Source organism: Eleginops maclovinus, chromosome 13 (genome assembly GCF_036324505.1).
Source record: "Eleginops maclovinus isolate JMC-PN-2008 ecotype Puerto Natales chromosome 13, JC_Emac_rtc_rv5, whole genome shotgun sequence".
Lineage (NCBI taxonomy): Eukaryota > Metazoa > Chordata > Actinopteri > Perciformes > Eleginopidae > Eleginops > Eleginops maclovinus.
This window is the reverse complement of record NC_086361.1, coordinates 6,576,587-6,594,105: the sequence shown is the minus strand read 5'-3', so window position 1 is coordinate 6,594,105 and position 17,519 is coordinate 6,576,587. Positions and strand designations below refer to the sequence as shown.

At 41.2% G+C, this 17,519-nt stretch overlaps 1 protein-coding gene across 4 annotated transcripts in view; it reads left to right on the top strand.

The window, feature by feature from the left end:
* pvrl2l (PVR cell adhesion molecule related 2 like) overlaps positions 1-17,519 on the top strand; it is a 267,337-nt gene that overhangs the window by 117,598 nt on the left and 132,220 nt on the right. For all 4 annotated transcript variants that reach the window (XM_063898906.1, XM_063898905.1, XM_063898904.1 and 1 more), the window contains exons 4-6: positions 5,994-6,287; positions 9,286-9,403; positions 10,020-10,168. In XM_063898906.1, the coding sequence (XP_063754976.1) occupies positions 5,994-6,287; positions 9,286-9,403; positions 10,020-10,168 (561 nt within the window). The remainder of the gene's footprint in view (positions 1-5,993; positions 6,288-9,285; positions 9,404-10,019; positions 10,169-17,519) is intronic.

Here is a 17,519-nt window from a genome sequence, read left to right as displayed (position 1 = left end):
ATACATAATCCTGACAGCCAATCCTATTATAACTTATTGGACGCAGCACCAGCACCGGCCAATCTTATTACCACTTATTGGGGTGTGAATAAAGAATCACTCACTTGGCAGTGAATGGTATAAAATTGTCCTGGATGGGGAGCATACGCAATGGATGGTACCCAATAATACTGCGTTTTATTGAATAATGTAGCTGGCAGGACAGGAATACAAATGCAGGTGAGGCAGAGTCTAGTGGATCAGAAGGTGCTAAAAGTGTTTTTTAACGCATTGTTTTGGAGTTTGAAAAGGAAGATGTTGAGAGTCCAGATGTTGTAGGAGTGGACTATAGACGATCGCTGGCTGGAGTCCTAGGATCAACTGAGTATATAAGTGGCAGAATAGAGTGTAGCTTCTGCACAAAATGACTCAAGAGTAGAAATAGCGAAACTGATGTGTTTTCAGTTTGCGACAAAAGATATGTAGAACTGTTGCTGTCCTGATATCAATGGGGAGCTCATTCCACCATTTTGGATTGCAAACAGGTATGTTTCAGTAGACTGGTACCTGAGTCCGAACCACAGTAAGGGAGTAGCAAGCTGATTGGTTTCTTCAGAGTAAAGTGCACGTGCTGGAGAGTATGGTTTAACCATGTCTTGGATGTAGGAATGATCGGATCCCTTCACAGCATGGTAGGCCAGTACCAGTGTCTTAATCCTTCACTATCTATGATGTTGTGGTCCTAATGAAAAACAAAGTAATTGTACGACTAAAACCTCTGTCTTCTTTATATTACTGCGGGTGATCGATTGATTCAAGCTACTGAACATAGGATCATCTGCTGCCCAGGTGTTGTATTGTAAATCTTTAAGACCCTGTAACAGTTCCTGTCCACTGCTAAGCATTCAACTGCAGTAAAGATCAGCAATCGTAGAGTGAGAAACATGGTCCTGCCCTGAAGAAATCCTGTGTGCAAAGTAAACCTGTGCTTGAAAAATAAGGGTTAAAGAGAAATTATAGTAATCCCTTTTGACCTTCAAGGACAATGCTCTGTGAATTACATTCAGCTCTCATGGCATATCAGAGCTGGAATTTGTTCAGTATAGTTGTTTCCATTTATTCAAATAATAATTCAATATACAAATCTTGACTCCTAGGGTTGCTGACATCTTCAGTTAAGGAGGAACTTTATGACGCGGAGAGATAACCTAAACAACAAGGATAGAACTGTTCCACATTCACAGAAAATATGCTGTCAGCACATACTACAAGGAAAAACTTGCTCTGTACTTTAACAACCTTGGTGAATTGAAACAGCATTCTTTATATGGTTGAGTTTCTGACAAACAGAGGAAGGTTAAAAAATAAAAATGCCTTTGGGTTTCCATTTGCCCGAAAGTAGTAGCACTGAATCAGTCAAAATGTAGTTAAATGCAGCAGCACAAAGGGGCTTGAAACACGAGGCCCAGAGGTGCTCTGTGTTCAGAGGCAAGTCTGAGCTGGGTTTAGAAGTCAAAATGATGGGTTTTCACCTCTTTCCTTTGAATAACGATAGAGGCATTGGGAATAATTATACATTTCTTTTTTTATTTTGTACATTCCAGGCACTTACTGAGTGCTCTCAAGCTTAAATGAGCTAAATTAGTCTAAATCTCAAATTAATGCATTTTTTCAACATTTCTAGGAGCCAATAATGATTTGTCAAAACAACACAGCTGAATAACTGCAGTATAAACTCTTGTTGTGTTCCTTGAATATTCATGTAATGTTAACAGTTGAGGACTTGTAGAGAGCCAAACAGATGTTTTTTTTTCCCCGGCATTGTCTGGAAATATTCAGCGGCAGCGTGTCAAGCTAGATACAAGATGTTTACAAACCTGGGCAGCTGGCGAGGTATGAATTCCAAAAAAGTCTAACAAGATCCAGAAGCCTTTATCGAGTTTTGGCTAATGTCTAAGTTTAAAATCAAAAACAAAATAATCACTTGGCTGCCAGGATACAGCAGGATACAGCATTTAATAAATCCAGGTTGAAGGAGAGAAGGAGGAAGCTGCTTTTTTTCCCAAACATTGTATTTGAAGACTTTGGTTTGTTTCAATTCTGTACTTGCACCAATAGAAATGAAAAATTCACGGGTGGTCAAATTTACTTATTGACTCTTTTCCTGAGCCTGTTTATGTGAGGGGAAGCGCACTGACATAGAGGATGTATTAACATATAACATTGATGTACAATGTTGGTGTATGAAAACAGAAGGTAAACAAGTCAATCATCATTCAGAAGATATACTTTTGATTAATAACACAAAGAAACGTACAGCTACGGCCATGCCAACAGCTATGGGAAGCTGTAATTACAGTGTTTTGAGCTAAATGCTACAAAGAGCAGGCTAACATTGGATTGACATAGGTACAATTTTTGATTTGCAACAGGTATATTGTTCAGCATCTTAACTCAGCATGCTACCATTTGCTAATTGGCATTAAAGACAAATTAAAACAGAAGCTGGTGAGATTTTTGTATTTGTTTTGCAGGTGTTTCGTAAAGTATTTACTGGACAAAAGAAAAAAACACTCAATAGTTAAGTGAACATGAAAGTGAATACAACACTTTATGATACTTCATCCAATAGTTGCCTAGACAAAAATGTAATATAAACTTATGGAAAAGAGTTCAGCATATTCAGTAGAGTTTACACTCTGGGTACCATAAATGTTAAATAATTCTGTAGGAGGTACCATTTAAAAGTTGTTGAGAGTTTTAATCTGGACCACCATGTGGAAGATGACCCATGCTGCTAAAAATGGGATATTCAAATGGACTTCATCAGCCTTTGAAATGTGTACAGATTGCTTCAAACTGTTTTAAGAGCCGCACACTGCGACACAACCCAGATAGGACATGATTCTAGGTCAACTGTGATTGATTTAAGGAAGTAAATGGGTCATTTGTTGCAATGTTGAGGGGGTTTTTGCTCCCAAAATGGCTCATCTCTACCCAGCCACATGTAAGTAGGGCCAAATGAAACAAACTATTTGTAATCTGGTTAAGAGTTAGGTCTTAAAAAGGCTTGATTGTTCATATCAAGGTTAAGTTTGTGTCCTTGCTGCCATATTGCATGTCTTCATCACTGTCGTTGTCAGGCAGAATGTGGGCAAATGTAAGTAATAATGTGGGCCGTACTGGGCTTCACTAATTAGCTTTCTGGGAGTCTGGATGGTTTCAACACAAGATCTGAATATGACAGATGTCAGCTGTCCTGTGTGAATGCTGCCTTAATGCAGCAACAGCCGGCTTCACATTCAGTTACAAATCTTCAGGCTTGGCAGATATGCCCAACTTGTTTTTTAACATTCAGTCTGGCAATCTTCCAGTCACAGGCTTTGATCTGTAACTGCTTGCCAAGTCTGAAAGAAAAACTTCTAGAGAAGTCTCAGGTTCAAGTTTGGGCAAGCAACTGCCTTGCTGAAGGGTCCTGAGAATCCTTAGAAGCTACTGGGACAATGTTTCACAGTCAATGTCTCTCTGAATGGAGCAAATGTGACTTGAATTGATTGAAGAACATCATTCTTGGCTAAACATGCACCACATTGCAATTTTAATAGAATCAATGGAAGCATGCGTTGAATATGACACATTTTAAGCTTTTTAAGTGTTTGGTTTCATAAACCAAACATACTCCATGCTGTTAACAGTGTTTGCACACATAACTATAAGGCATTTTTCATGTCTCCCTCCCTGTCAGTCTCTGTCATTCAGCCTATTGATGGTACCAAAGGGTTTGTGTTGGTGGGGGGGGAAACAGAGCTGTTTGTTCAGCTCTGTTAGCATAACTTCATGCTTGCCTTCTAATTACTCTCTACTCATAATGTCTCAGACTGATAACTAGCAGTGTGCCTAATCGGATGCAATGTCATGAAACACATCAGGGATGGATACTCCCGACTTGTTTAGGCCCGCTGTTCAATCCCAAACCTCTTTCTGCCACTCCTCTTTTCAATGTGATCTCTCTTTTTATGCATTTCATCCTCCCTGTGTGTGCCTCATTTTCGCTATTTTATCCTTTCCCCTTTACAGTAAGAACCTCAGGAGACGGCAAGTCTTCACAGCTTTAATAATTGCAGTAATCAAAAAAGCCGATGGGTGACACTATAAGGTGGTCAAATGTCAACCTGGATCCAGAATCAGTAGCGATTTTCATTTTGAGCTGAAGACCTGCTCACACCACAAAGTGGTAGATCAAAATTGTCATTGTTTTGGAAATTGGTTTAAATGACAGGATTTAAACTACTTTTTGTCAAACCACATGGGAAATCCAAAGTTGTTCCCGAACAAAAGCGAAAAGCAGGCAAACATAGAGATGATGGAGGCTCATTGCCGCTTAAAAATGTAACATTTTCAGATTGACTCTCCTTAAACCCTCGGGTGTTCCAGGTGTGATGTGTCAAAACCTTCACACAGTTTATTCAAAAAAGTATTTGTACATTTATTTTGGTCTCAAAACTGTCAACAAACCAATTTGCATTTGTGGAGCCTTTTGTTCATTCACAGAGAAGGTTCAATAGAAGTGGGAGGTGCTACACAGAGGCTACAATGGCTTTCTCCATTATCCACAATGTGGCACTCTGTTTCTTGCTACTGGTCAATACTGTAGCATTAATTTGAAAGTCAAAGTCAAAAGTTTTATTTTATGCATAAAATATGTCCCTGAATTGCCATGATTTTTTACTAAAATCAAATTGCCTTTAAATGCTGGCATGAAGGGGGGTTACAAATACATAATTATAATGTATATTAAAGTAATTTGCATGTTTTCTTAATTTAAAGACCTTAAACATTCTTGGAAATGCTAATGCTTGGCTAATGCTAAAGGATAATCATTTTGAAGTGTTTTTTCTGTTGGCTGTGGCAATATTTTTTCTTAAACATGACACATTGTCCAACTGTAAATGGAATGGCACCACGTCGACCTATTTACAGTACAGTGTACATGTAGCAGAAAATGTCCAAAGACTTTAATCAATGACCATAAATATACACTTTGGTGTCAGTCCCTTAGAATCATAGTGATGATTTATTTCTCCAATGACACAGACATACCAATTCCAGGGCTTACAGAAGCCTGAATAAAGCAGCAGGCAAAGCACTAGCAAAAAATGTGTTTTCAATAATTGCCTGTTTTTTTTCCTGATAAGTAAAGTCTCTGTGCCGCAGGTTCAAAGGCGTTTAGGGTAAATTTACTAAATCGCATCCTGCAGTACAACATGACGCATGTGAACAGTGGGTATAACAAAAAAGTAAATTGCCACACTTGACATCAGGAAATAATGGAATTCACTGACATTTACAGATTTATTGGTAGTGGAAGGGCATTTTCTTGGAACAAGGCCACTTTATAGAACAAGTCTACTTTGATTTAACAACGCTAATGTGATGGGAGAGGGAAAAGCAATGTTGCAATATCGCTGTTGTAATGTGGAAACCTTGTAACTGATGGCATGTTTGATGTTTCACTTCAATTGGGGAACCACCTCCAAGGAAGTCTATGATGATGAAGCTCTCTCTAAAGCAATTGGTTGATGTCAAACATGCATTATAATTGGTTCAAAGACCAAGGCTATCTTTCTTACTATTTAGTTTTAGTTTCACACATTTGCAAGGGATTCACTTTGTTCAGGTTTATTCTAATACAATGAAAGCTGTAATTAAGTCATAGAAATGTATATTAACTGGATTTAAAAATTCTAATGCTCCAATGGTTTTAATATAGATACTGCAGGACTTTTTAAGGATGTTGCTTTGCTTTTTTCTCTGTGTCTCTGTGATGTTGAGAGGCCTAGGGTCACCCCAGAGGGCCCATCCCTCTCTCATCTGAATTTCATTCCACACAGCAGGGTGCCACGGTGTACAGTGCATGAAAATACAACAAGCTGATTGAACCTCCTCTGCCTCATGTCTTATGTCTCTTTCTTTTGCTCTTCTCCCCACCTGTCTCCCTCATTCTCTGCCTCCAGCTAAGCCTAAGAACTCCGCCAAGGTTGTGACCGTTAAGGCCGGGACCAAGTCGGTTGTGGTGGCCACGTGCGAGGCAGCTGATGGCAAACCGGCGGCCACCATCAAGTGGGCGGGGAAGGTTGAAGGTAACCACACAACTAGCACCACCAACGGGCCGGACGGCACAGTGACGGTACGCAGTGAGTACCGTCTGGTTCCAACGCCAGCAGATAACGGCGGGGAGGTGACCTGCATGGTGGACCAGAGTACTCAGGAACGACAGTGGGCTCACACCATCCAGCTCTCGGTTGAATGTAAGAAACACTAACACACCTTTTTAAATTATGCAAAGGCAATGGTTCATTTGTTCCATGTGGGTAGAAAAAGGATAACTTCCAACATAGATTGGTGCTTAGCCAGAGAGTTTAGGTGTTTACTTTGGCAGACCTTTCATCACTTATCTATAAAGACCTAACAGTGCACATTTATATCCTCTCTGCTAGACAGCGATAATGAGGAAGTGATACTTTTGTATGTGTGTGCTTCATTTTCTTTGCACACCTCCCAGTCTCTTCTTTAATGGTCTTGATGATAAAAAATAACATCTGGTTTATTTGCTTGAACACCTCTTTATTTTACCAGGGTTTCCAACATGAAACAACATTAACAAACAGTGCAGGGAAACTGATAGGGTAAGGTAGGTGATAATGGAGGACAAATATTTGCTTCTAGTCCTGGCTCAAGTAGTTTTAAACCTAGTTTAGTAAGACTTTTTTTTTTTTAGCAATCCACCAACTGATACAATAGCGACCTGGCATAGATCACATTCAGTTTGTCATTATGACCTTCCACCCACCTATATGTTTGTTAATGTGTTCCTTTGCTGATTAGCAAAACAGCAAGAGGTTGTTTCCATCAAGGTGTTTGTGTTTGCCACCGTTTCACCGTTGTTATAAATTTGTAGGCATATTGTGACAAATGCATCCAGAATTTTATAATTACGCACAATATGAGGAAAGGCAAAACTGGTGCCTATGATAACACCCAATGTCACACCCAAAGGCCTAACTTTCAAAAAATAAATTGCATAAAATCACCCTTTGTACTTTCTGGAGTATAAAAAATCAATAAGATATGTTTACACACAAATGTACACAAACACACACATGCACGCACGCACACACACGTACACACACACAAGCACACACACTTTTACTTTCTTCTAATCCATTCATTTTCACAGGATTAAACACGTGACAGGTTCAGCGTGGCGGTACAGAGATTTAGGGAAGCTGACAGCATTGTCTCAACTTTGTGACCTTGCCGCAAAGATGGAACAGATTGCTTTGTCTTTTTATAATCTGCAATTTAAAGAGCAAAACACACACTCTCACACACACACACATCAACACACACACACACACACACACACACACACACACACACACACACACACACACACACACACACACACACACACACACACACACACACACACACACTCACACACTCACATACACAAGTAATCAAAACTGCCTGTCAAGCTGCAGCAAGAAGTAACCAGGAATATGTTTAAAACACAGTTTCCACATGAACACGGGACCACAAGCACTCCAACACGTGGTCATGCGTGCAATTCAAGCTGTGAAATTATCTTCACTGGCTCTAAAGAAACAGTGTGTAATTCATCAGGTTTAGATGAAAACACTCAAAAGTGATCTGTTTCATTTTGAAAAGTCCACTTTTCAAAAACCAAAATGGCTCAGCTCAAAATTTTGTTTCAAAACAAAACTCCTCATCTCTTCTGCATGTGTGCAGCCTTTGTGAGTGTGTTGGCGTATGTCATAACAGAACGCAGAGAAGAAAAGTATAGTATAAGGATGTGGAAATAATGACATCTTTGTACACTCTTTAGTCTCTAACCAAAGCTTAATTCTAACCCTAAAAGTAAACATTTGAAATAAAATGTCCTCACTCTTTAAGCCTTGGTCCTCACAAGGATATACAAACAGGAGCACACACTTAACACATTATGACTCCTCACTGTGTGTGTGATAGTTTTGCGCTGGTGTGAGGGATCATGTCTCCTGTCTGCGCTGTAACTCAGATCTGCTTTTATAGGTCAGGGCTCTCTAGGAGGAACAGACACTTCCCATTACACACTCCCACACACTGTCTTCTACCCATACTCCCCTCTGTCTCTGTCTCGCTGTCTTGGCCAGTCTCTCTCTCTGTGTGAGCTAAGAGAGCTTTCCTGTAAGCTTGTTTTAACTTCTTACATGCTTCGGTTTGCCTTCACTGTAAAAAATAAAAAGACTTATGATAGTGACACTAACTGATTTTTTCATCCTCCCCACATAAGTGTGCTTTGAATTTGTGGAGAAAAGCTGTTTTAAGGTTGCAGGGTTTTTACTCTGGATTCAGCACAGCTCACACACCTCATTCACACATTCCTTTTTTGGCATTGAAGTTTTTTTTGTGGTGTACAATTTTGAAACAGATTAAAGGTCTAGGTGAAAAGGTCCAGATCTTATAAAGAGGGGTTGTATGAGGTATTTAGCCCTCGTCAGAAGATGCAAGTCATCACGCCCCAAGTTTTGAGAAAGAAACAGAAGTAGGGCACAAAGGCTGAGCAATGCACTGTTGTGGAAGGGAGCAAAAGGTATTTAGCTACCCAAAAAATAAGTATTGCACTGACTAGGAATAAGCACCTAAAACAACCCCTCTCAGATCTATCAACACTATCCCTTTAAGTGTGGTGCAGGAATGAGTCCTTAAACCCAGAAATGTGTTAGCATTTTAGCACTTCCAGTATGTTTGCTTAAAAGTCAATGTGTTTTTTGGTTAGAATCCTAAAGTTCTTCAGTTAACACAAGCTTCAAATACGTAATACATTTGGATCTACAAAATACAAATATATAAACCAAACTCGTCTAGAACTTTGTGTCATAAAAAAGGAATTTGCTAACATGGATCTAAAGGAAACTGCTAAACAACAGTCTGCCTTTAGCTTAGTGGTGTTTATGCTCAGCCATGCGACTTTGATGTAGTTTGTTCTTAGCCTAACGTTACTTCAAACACCCCACTTTAAAGAATCCCTTTAATAGAATGGTGCAGGAATAAGTCCTAAAATCCATGAATGAGTTACCATCACTTCCTGTTTGCTTTTGTCAAAGACCTGGGTTTTTTGTTAAATTCCTGCAGTAAGGCCTGTGGTAAACACAATGTTTTTCTCACTCTTGAATGTCTTTATCAATCTCAATATCATTGAAAGGCAATTCACTTTCCTTATCATCCCTTTCTCTCTTTCAGACCCCCCCTCTGTATCCATAGAAGGCTATGACAACAACTGGTACATCGGCCGCTCAGACGCCGTGCTGCTCTGCATGGCCAACGGCAACCCTGAGCCCACCACCATCACCTGGACCTCGTAAGAGCCACACTCCATCTGTGCTTGTTGATGCGTCCCCCTCCACCTCCCTCAGAGACTCACAGAGTGTCTGATTGTTGATGTAATCACAACAGAAGTGTGCACAACAGTCCTCCGTCTTAAACGATAATTACCCACTCATTTTTTGATAAACACAAATGTTCTTAACTTCTCCTGATGGACAGATGGCGTGCTGTGTTTTCTGAGAGTGTTTTTGATGAATATTGAGCAGGGAGACAGAACGGCTGTTCACATGTCTGTGATTCTGCTCACATTAAGGCTGTGTTTGAATACGAAAGTGACATTTTCTTTTCTCGTTCCTCATCCCTATCGGTCCCCGACTTTTTCTGTTTCTTCTTTTCCCATTTTTCTCTCCCCCTTCATCGATTTGTCTTTTTGATTTTCTTTCACTTCATCTCGTTTTGTCCAATATCTCGAAAACATATGGTCTACCTACTGTTTTTCTTTCATTTTTTCTCTCTTTTTCTGTCCTCTCTAATCTTTGTTTCTGTCATCCCTCATTTCTCCCGTCCTTTTCTTCTTCTCCCTTTATATTTATATCTCCCATCCGTCCATCTTTCTCTCCTGTTAATCATTTCTACTTCCTTCCCTCCAGGGTGTCAGGGGCTATGCCAGACACGGTGGTGGTGAGTGGCAACAAGTTGACGGTGAGGAAGGTGGACGACGCCGTCAATACCACTTTCATCTGCGAGGTCAAGAACAAGCACGGTGCCAGCAGTCACCAGATCACCACCATCGTCATCGGTGAGTCCATCAAAACACACACACACACACACACACACACACACACACACACACACACACACACACACACACACACACACACACACACACACACACACACACACACACACACACACACACACACTGTGGAAGTTTTTTTCTACACACAACAGCAGAGATATTTAGCTGCAAATATGATGAAAACACACAACATCCCATCAAACACAATGGGAACATTTTCTCAAACAGCGTGCTTTAACTGCTTGCACGCACATGCACACGCATGCATGCACCCACGAATGCATGCACACACACACACACACACACACACACACACCTACACACACACACACACACATACATATAATCACACTTGTTAGATGATGCTACTCCATACATTATCGCGTTCACAGGTTTGCACCTTCACACACTCTCATTGACACATTTCAAAGACATATACATACATTTGAACACATGCCTGCACAGAAACATAAATCCCACTTTCACACACACTTACAAACTCACACTCTCACACACACACATGCTGGGATCAGGGCTGCTATGAGAGCTGCAGGGATGCTTGTCTCTCTCAATCTTCACATTGGAATTTTATCCGTCTCTTTCTCCTTTGCTGGCCCTCTTTCAGTAAAGTGCGGTAGAGGCTCTTGATTGACCCCTTTTACCCACAGCAGGGCCAAATTGCAGGACAAGGGCCAACTATAAATGTTTTTAACTTTAGATTGAAAACCACTCTCTTGAAAACGGGGACCTATACGGCCACGCTTTGGCAGGAAACTGTAGCCCTGCTGGACACAAATTAAATGTGAATGGTGGTTTATGAGAGGCCCTTGTTGCAGCATTCTGGTCCTGTGGTGCTCCTCTGGCACATGCCGGTGATGGGGTTGTTGGAAGATTCTTTCTAAATTCTTTCTCATGTTGGTGTGAGCCAGTTTGCCCAGGTTGGTTTCTCTTTCTCTTCTTTCTTGTTTTTTTTATAATTTTCCCCTTCTTTTCACCCACTGTTTCTTTTACAAAACAACTAACACCTTCTAAGCACCAGAAGTCTTTCTTTGTAAGTTTTCTCTTCGGTCCAGCACAAGTATTCTGGTCATGTCTGCATGCACTCTTGATCTTCCTGCTGAGTCTTGACTTTTGACGTTTGCAAGTCTGGTGATTCGTCTTCAGTTGGCATGGGGTTTGGTCTGGGTTTTCTCTTTCCATCTGCCCTTTGACACTTTCACACATTGATCCGATACACACATGTGTACACACACATATACTTGAGAACACGCAATCACAAACCCAGGAACGTGTCAGCACGCTGAATTGTCTCACTGCACACCAGCAGGCAGTCCTCGGAACCCTTCTCTACCGCTGTGTGTGTTCCCGCAGTGTTGCATTCCACACTGCATGTTTGACAGGTCAAAACGCTTCCCTCCTTTCTTCTTCAACTTCTTTTTGAGGAATTAGTTTGGATAATCACCATGCTGAGGTTACAACAAAACAAACAATGTTTTGCCAAAGACAGAGGGATAGCTACATTTAGAAATGTCTGTGGGAAATTGGAGCTGGAGATTTTGAATTGTCTCCTTGGAGAACAAAGATGTTTTGTAGCCCGGCAGTGTGTTGGGAGCAATGTGTGGGAGGTTTAGAAGTGGCTAAGCTGCTACTGTTCTAGCTGGAAGTATAGCACTGTGACTGACTCAAAGTATCACAGAGGGCACTTTTGCCCCTTCTAGCACACACAAACACACTGAAATCCTTTGCAGACACCTGTGAAATCTCCACACATTTACTCACAAAGCACACACACATACTTTTGTTATCGTTCCAAGTACCAGAAATCCAGCCCAGGCTTTGTGATCCACCCCCCTGTGCTGAATGTGTCCTTGGTGTTAAACTGTGTGCTTGTGTTCCAGCGCAGGATAGTGTATGAAGTTACGTAGTGCCTTAAGCTCTCAGTTTAACACGTTTACTTACAGAAGGTGAGCCAGAACTGTAAGCTGGCTTTTTCCTGAGGGAACAAACAAAGATGGCAGCTTTTCTATACTGTTCTCTTTTTTCGTTTTATTTTCTTTCCAAAGAGTGCATAGGGAATAGGTTTGTGACTTAGGGAAACAACTTGAATGATGATAATTACATTGGCTATTGGGAGTTCACAACTGTGGTCTGCATTTGTACATCAGCCTCTTTAACTATCCCTTTATCTCATTATTTTTATCAAAGTAACCCATGTTCTGTGTGTGTGCTATTTACTGGCCACAGTAGTCCTTTCATCAGCATAATAGTATACTTGCATCCCAAACGTGCATTAAATTAACTCCTCATCGTGATGACAGTAGGTGAATTATGAATTATTTCATAATTATTTTATTTTTCTACATATGAATTATGTAAAAAAGAAATGGGTCAACAGCTCCCACCCGTTGTATCCACAGCCAGATGACTATTTACATATTTTTCTTTTGCATTGGTCCAAATCTGTAGGCAGCCAACGGGAAAACTCCCAACACTCCAGATGGCCAGTCTGCCACTAGTAGTGAATCACAAAGCGATGACATCAGATGATTCACCTTTCTAAAATGTGTTTTTAATAAACGTTCGAACAACTCATTTTTCAACATGTGAGTTACTAATTAAAGCACACACCACCAGTCCAACCAGTGAACCCATTGAACCAATTAGTCATGTGTCATAAATACTGCCTGTCTGTGTAGGAAGCCTGTCCCACAGAATGAGTGTTGTCTTTATTTTTCCATTTGAAAGCACTGCAATATTTTGACAATATATTGTCAAGTAGACCTCTTTTTTTTTTGTTACTTTACTGTTGTTTTTGACGAAACACCTCCATGTTCCCAGCAATGTACTTTTCTCTCAGTCAATATTGGAACATCACCCACATACTGTACAGCTTATATTTTTGAAACCTTTGGTTACACAATTGTGGGCAAGGCCATTTTCTTTTCTTTTTGCTTTCGAAATTGATTATCTCCACAGATCTGTCTGAATTGAGGCTCACCATTCGTCCATCACGTCCATGTCTCCTCTTGTATGCGATTTCTATGCGAAAATCACCCTCACCAATCCCTTACAATTTTTCTTGAACATATGACACTAGGAACCAAAGCCAATGTGAAACTTGGTGCAGTGCATTTTCTCCAGCTGGTTCAAACAAAATGGTTTCAAACAAAGTGGTTCAACAGTAGAAAACTCCAAGTACATAGAAATGTCTCAGAGCCAAACATAGAGAGACATTTTGAAACATTACTTGCTCACTTGTCAATGTGCTGTACCATGCATGTATTTAGCCAATTATTTCAGCCCAAGCTTTAGCTGTGAAAGAAGACCATTACGCGTTGGCCTCAGCTGACCTTCTACCAAGCAGGCTAATAATATCATCGCTGTGCGGCTGCAGTCGAAGTGCCTATCTGTATGCCACGGTGCAACGCAACCGTGCTAAACCGAGAATTCCAGATGAGTTTGTTGGGACTGTAGTTGAGCTTTTTCAGCATTGAAGTTGTCATCAATATAGAAATGTATTCTCTAACACATTGCCTTGAGTAATACCAAACTCTTTTGTCCCGTTAACATCTGTGTTTCCCGAATAAAAACCATCCCAAGACCACTTGACACTAACATTAGTGATAGAATCCAGCTCTCAGCGTGAGATCCAAACTGTCAGGCTTGAAAGGCCCCGGCTCTCAATAATGTAACGGTTAACACCCCAGCACTTTGTGTACACGGACCCAGCACACCCTGCTAATTTCCCTGCTGAGAACTGCTAACAGCTCCTCTCTGTTCCGTTAAATGGTAGATGAAAGCACAGCGCGGTCTGGCTTTTACTACTGCCGTCAAGATGCCATCACGTGTCATGATTTCACCTCAGCCTCCACCGGGGCAACGACTTAAAGGAGGCGGAGATGCAGGGTTGCATGAGATGGAAAAGATGGGGAAGAAAGGTGCAGTAGGAGAAAAAGAGCCTAAAGTGGAGAGAAAGATGAGAGGAGCAAGGTAGCAAGAGGAATGAAGAAGAGATAGTTAGGGTGGTGCTTGGAGGCATTTTGGGGAGTGCACCCAACAAACAGAACATTTCTTTCTCGTGTGTCCTGCAAATCTCAGGAGTTAACACTACTTTAAGACAGCTAGAGGTGTTTTTCTTAAGTGTTTTGCTGATGACAGTGAAATGCATTCAGCAGGTCCCTGGAGGCCAATTCCTATTTTCTCGAGAGCAGGTTTGAGATGTTCCCCTTTTTGTCGTCTGTCGATACTCAAAGCAAGCACACCAATGCACATGCTCCAGATTAATTTTCCTTTCCAGTGTAGGTGGTGGCCAATGCAACTCTAGCATGTATGCCAAGAATAAGATAACAGACTATTGTGAAAAGAGCTTCTGTGTGAAGATCCAGGGTAACATGTTAATGATAATGATATAAACATTTAAAAGACGTCTTTAGAGAAATACAAAGAAAAACAATTGGCTTTGAAGTCTTGGCAAACTACATAACACAAATCTGGAAATGTGAGTGCATCGAACGCTTGACGGAAGTGGACCCTCAATTGTAGTACCACGTGCACATCTGCATTGCCACAGCTGTTCGTGGATGTGGCACGTGAGAAGAGGTTGTAACTTCTATACACACACCCTCAACTCCCATTCATTCACATGTGCACAATGCCAGCTATGCATGGCTTGCTTGCTACGACGCCAGCTGGATCTGCCCAGCACACCGTGCACAGAGAGAGAGAAAGAGGATGTTGGCAAGAGAAAACTATTGCAATGGAGGAGGGAAGGGGTGGGGTGGGCAGCAGGAAAAAAAAAAAAGACAGAATGGTTCAAAAAAAGGATGAAAACTGAGATAAAGGCAAGAGTGGGTGGAGAGGGGTGAGTAAAGCGGAGAGCGAGGGAGCAGCACAAACAGAAGCAACAGCAGAAGGAAAGTGGCAGGAAAGTCCTTTAAAAACTCTCATGACTTGGAGTCCAGTTCTGAAAGAATGAGTTGGCAGGAGGCTGTGACCCCCTCTGTCCTCTACCCCTCTGCCCGTCACTCCGTCCCCACCCCCCCTATAAATCCAGTCCTTTCATCGGAAGTCCAGCTGGCACTAGGCTGGGGGCTGTTGTTGCAGTTCAAATACACACACACACACACACACACACACACACACACACACACACACACACACACACACACACACACACACACACACACACACACACACACACACACACACACTGTCACATCTGAAGGGACTCCTGGAGAAGCATTTCCTGGATTGCCTGTGGTGAGCGAGATAGCTGTCCACTGGAAAGGCACATACTCACTTTGTAGATACTCACACACATGCAGTGTTTCACACATGCACTCACGGACAAATTGGACCATGCAGTTCTGTGCATAAAATAATCAGATGATCTAGTCATTGGGGGGAAAACTCTGGCACTCTCTCGGACATAAACCCCGGGCCAACCTCTGGACTTGCTTAATGAAACACACATACACAGACGGGTGGAGCCATAGATGAATAGTTGTAAAATATAACTCAATATATCTAACATTGATAGGAGAAATTAAAGGATAACTAATGAGATGTTATTTCCTGATTGGCTGACACATGTCCCCTTAAGTAATATGACCTCTTACATGATGCTGTGCCATATGGAAGTCAAATGGACCCAACTGTCAGTTAAAAGGATTTAATTGAGAAAGATGGCAAACACTTTGTTGAATCAAAATGTAAATTTTGTTTATAATTACTAGCCTGTTCAGAAGAGCTTTAAGTTTCAAAGGTTTGAATGTCATATGAACATACAGTAAGCCACAGTGAATTGCAATGAAAATCTTAAGTCCCGAGTGTGCATTTCATTGCACATATTCAATGAGCATGTGACGAATAAACCTTTAAATCTTGAATACGTGGCATATCATTTACCTCCATTTCTTGGGCTCTCTAATCTACGTTTTCTTCATATGAGGACGCCTTGAGATGCATTATTGCTTATATGCAATGAAGCACGCAGGAATTGTGTTACATGCTTGATAGAAATTGAGTTGTTTCACTTTTTATTATGCATGTTTATACCACCACCATAGTAGGCCGAACACTACTGTATATATACTGGTGTAGTTTCCATTTGTAATTTAAATAAGAACCCAGTTGCATACAGGTTAAGCATCCCATACAACATTCTTTCTTACTCTCTCTCACACACACATGCATGTAATGTACAGACACAAACTCGTAGCCAACTAGCCTGTGTCTGCAGCTCTAATATAGGATGTGTTGCTACAGTAACAGACAGGAAATGGCCTCCTGTTTAGACTACCAGTCACATCCCATCTAATCTTCAAGTCTTGATGGAGCTGATTTAGTTTCCTCTAGTTTGGGCCCCAGGCCACAAAACTGTAGCATCCGATTGAGCGAGATGCAGGAGGAAAAAAAAAGGGAGCAACGTGACCTCCTGCTGAACAGCTCATGGATGTGGGAGGAGTGGACGAGAAGCGTGCTGCTTTACTCTTGGCTGAGTTTGATGAGTTAGGATATTAATACCATACCACTGCCAAACATAAAACACAGCAGAGTCTTTTCAGAAAACTCCCCAAAATATTTTAAAATCCACTGGGGTGACAGACTATGGGCGTATTATATTATGGGCAAACGTGTTCAAAAGGAACATAATACAGAAAGTTGGTAAGTGGAGGTGTTGAATCTTCAAAACTTTAATAATTGCAAATATATTTCCATGGCATGGAAAACCTTTTTTTTAATTTCATTGTGATTTCAGTCTGCATAATTACAGATCTCTTATCAGTTGTGTTACTCAGACAGCCCTGGTGAATCCAAATATTGGCAGCAACATTGTCAATGATTTCATCCAGATGAGTTTTATTTCCACAGCCAAGTGATTTCCCAATGAAGTTTATCCCCAGAAGATGAGATACAAGAAATTGGGAAAGGGCTCTATCTCTGCATACAAAAAAAAGTCTGACTATCAGAAACAAAGCAGAGGAAATCTGATGGAAAGTTTCAGAAATGATAGAAAAAGCTCCGCTCGGTGTGACTGTTTGGACTGCGGCCACGCAGGGGTAACGTCTGTCAGGGAGATAAAAACTGAGGAGAGAGCCCCCAGGCTATGGTTTATCACACAAGGACTTGGAGGGAATGCACAGACACACGCACATACAGGGCGGGGGTGTGTGAAGCCTTCCACGTTACAGATTTGAGCCGGGGGAGGCTTATATCTAACCTCGGTATCAGCAGGTGCCCGGCAGCGGTTACTTCAGTCTATTTCTCTATCTGTCTCACAGCAGGATGACCATCCAGTCAACAGATTACCGCCACCGGTGAGAAGAGAAAAAAAGCTGTCTCTCTGTAA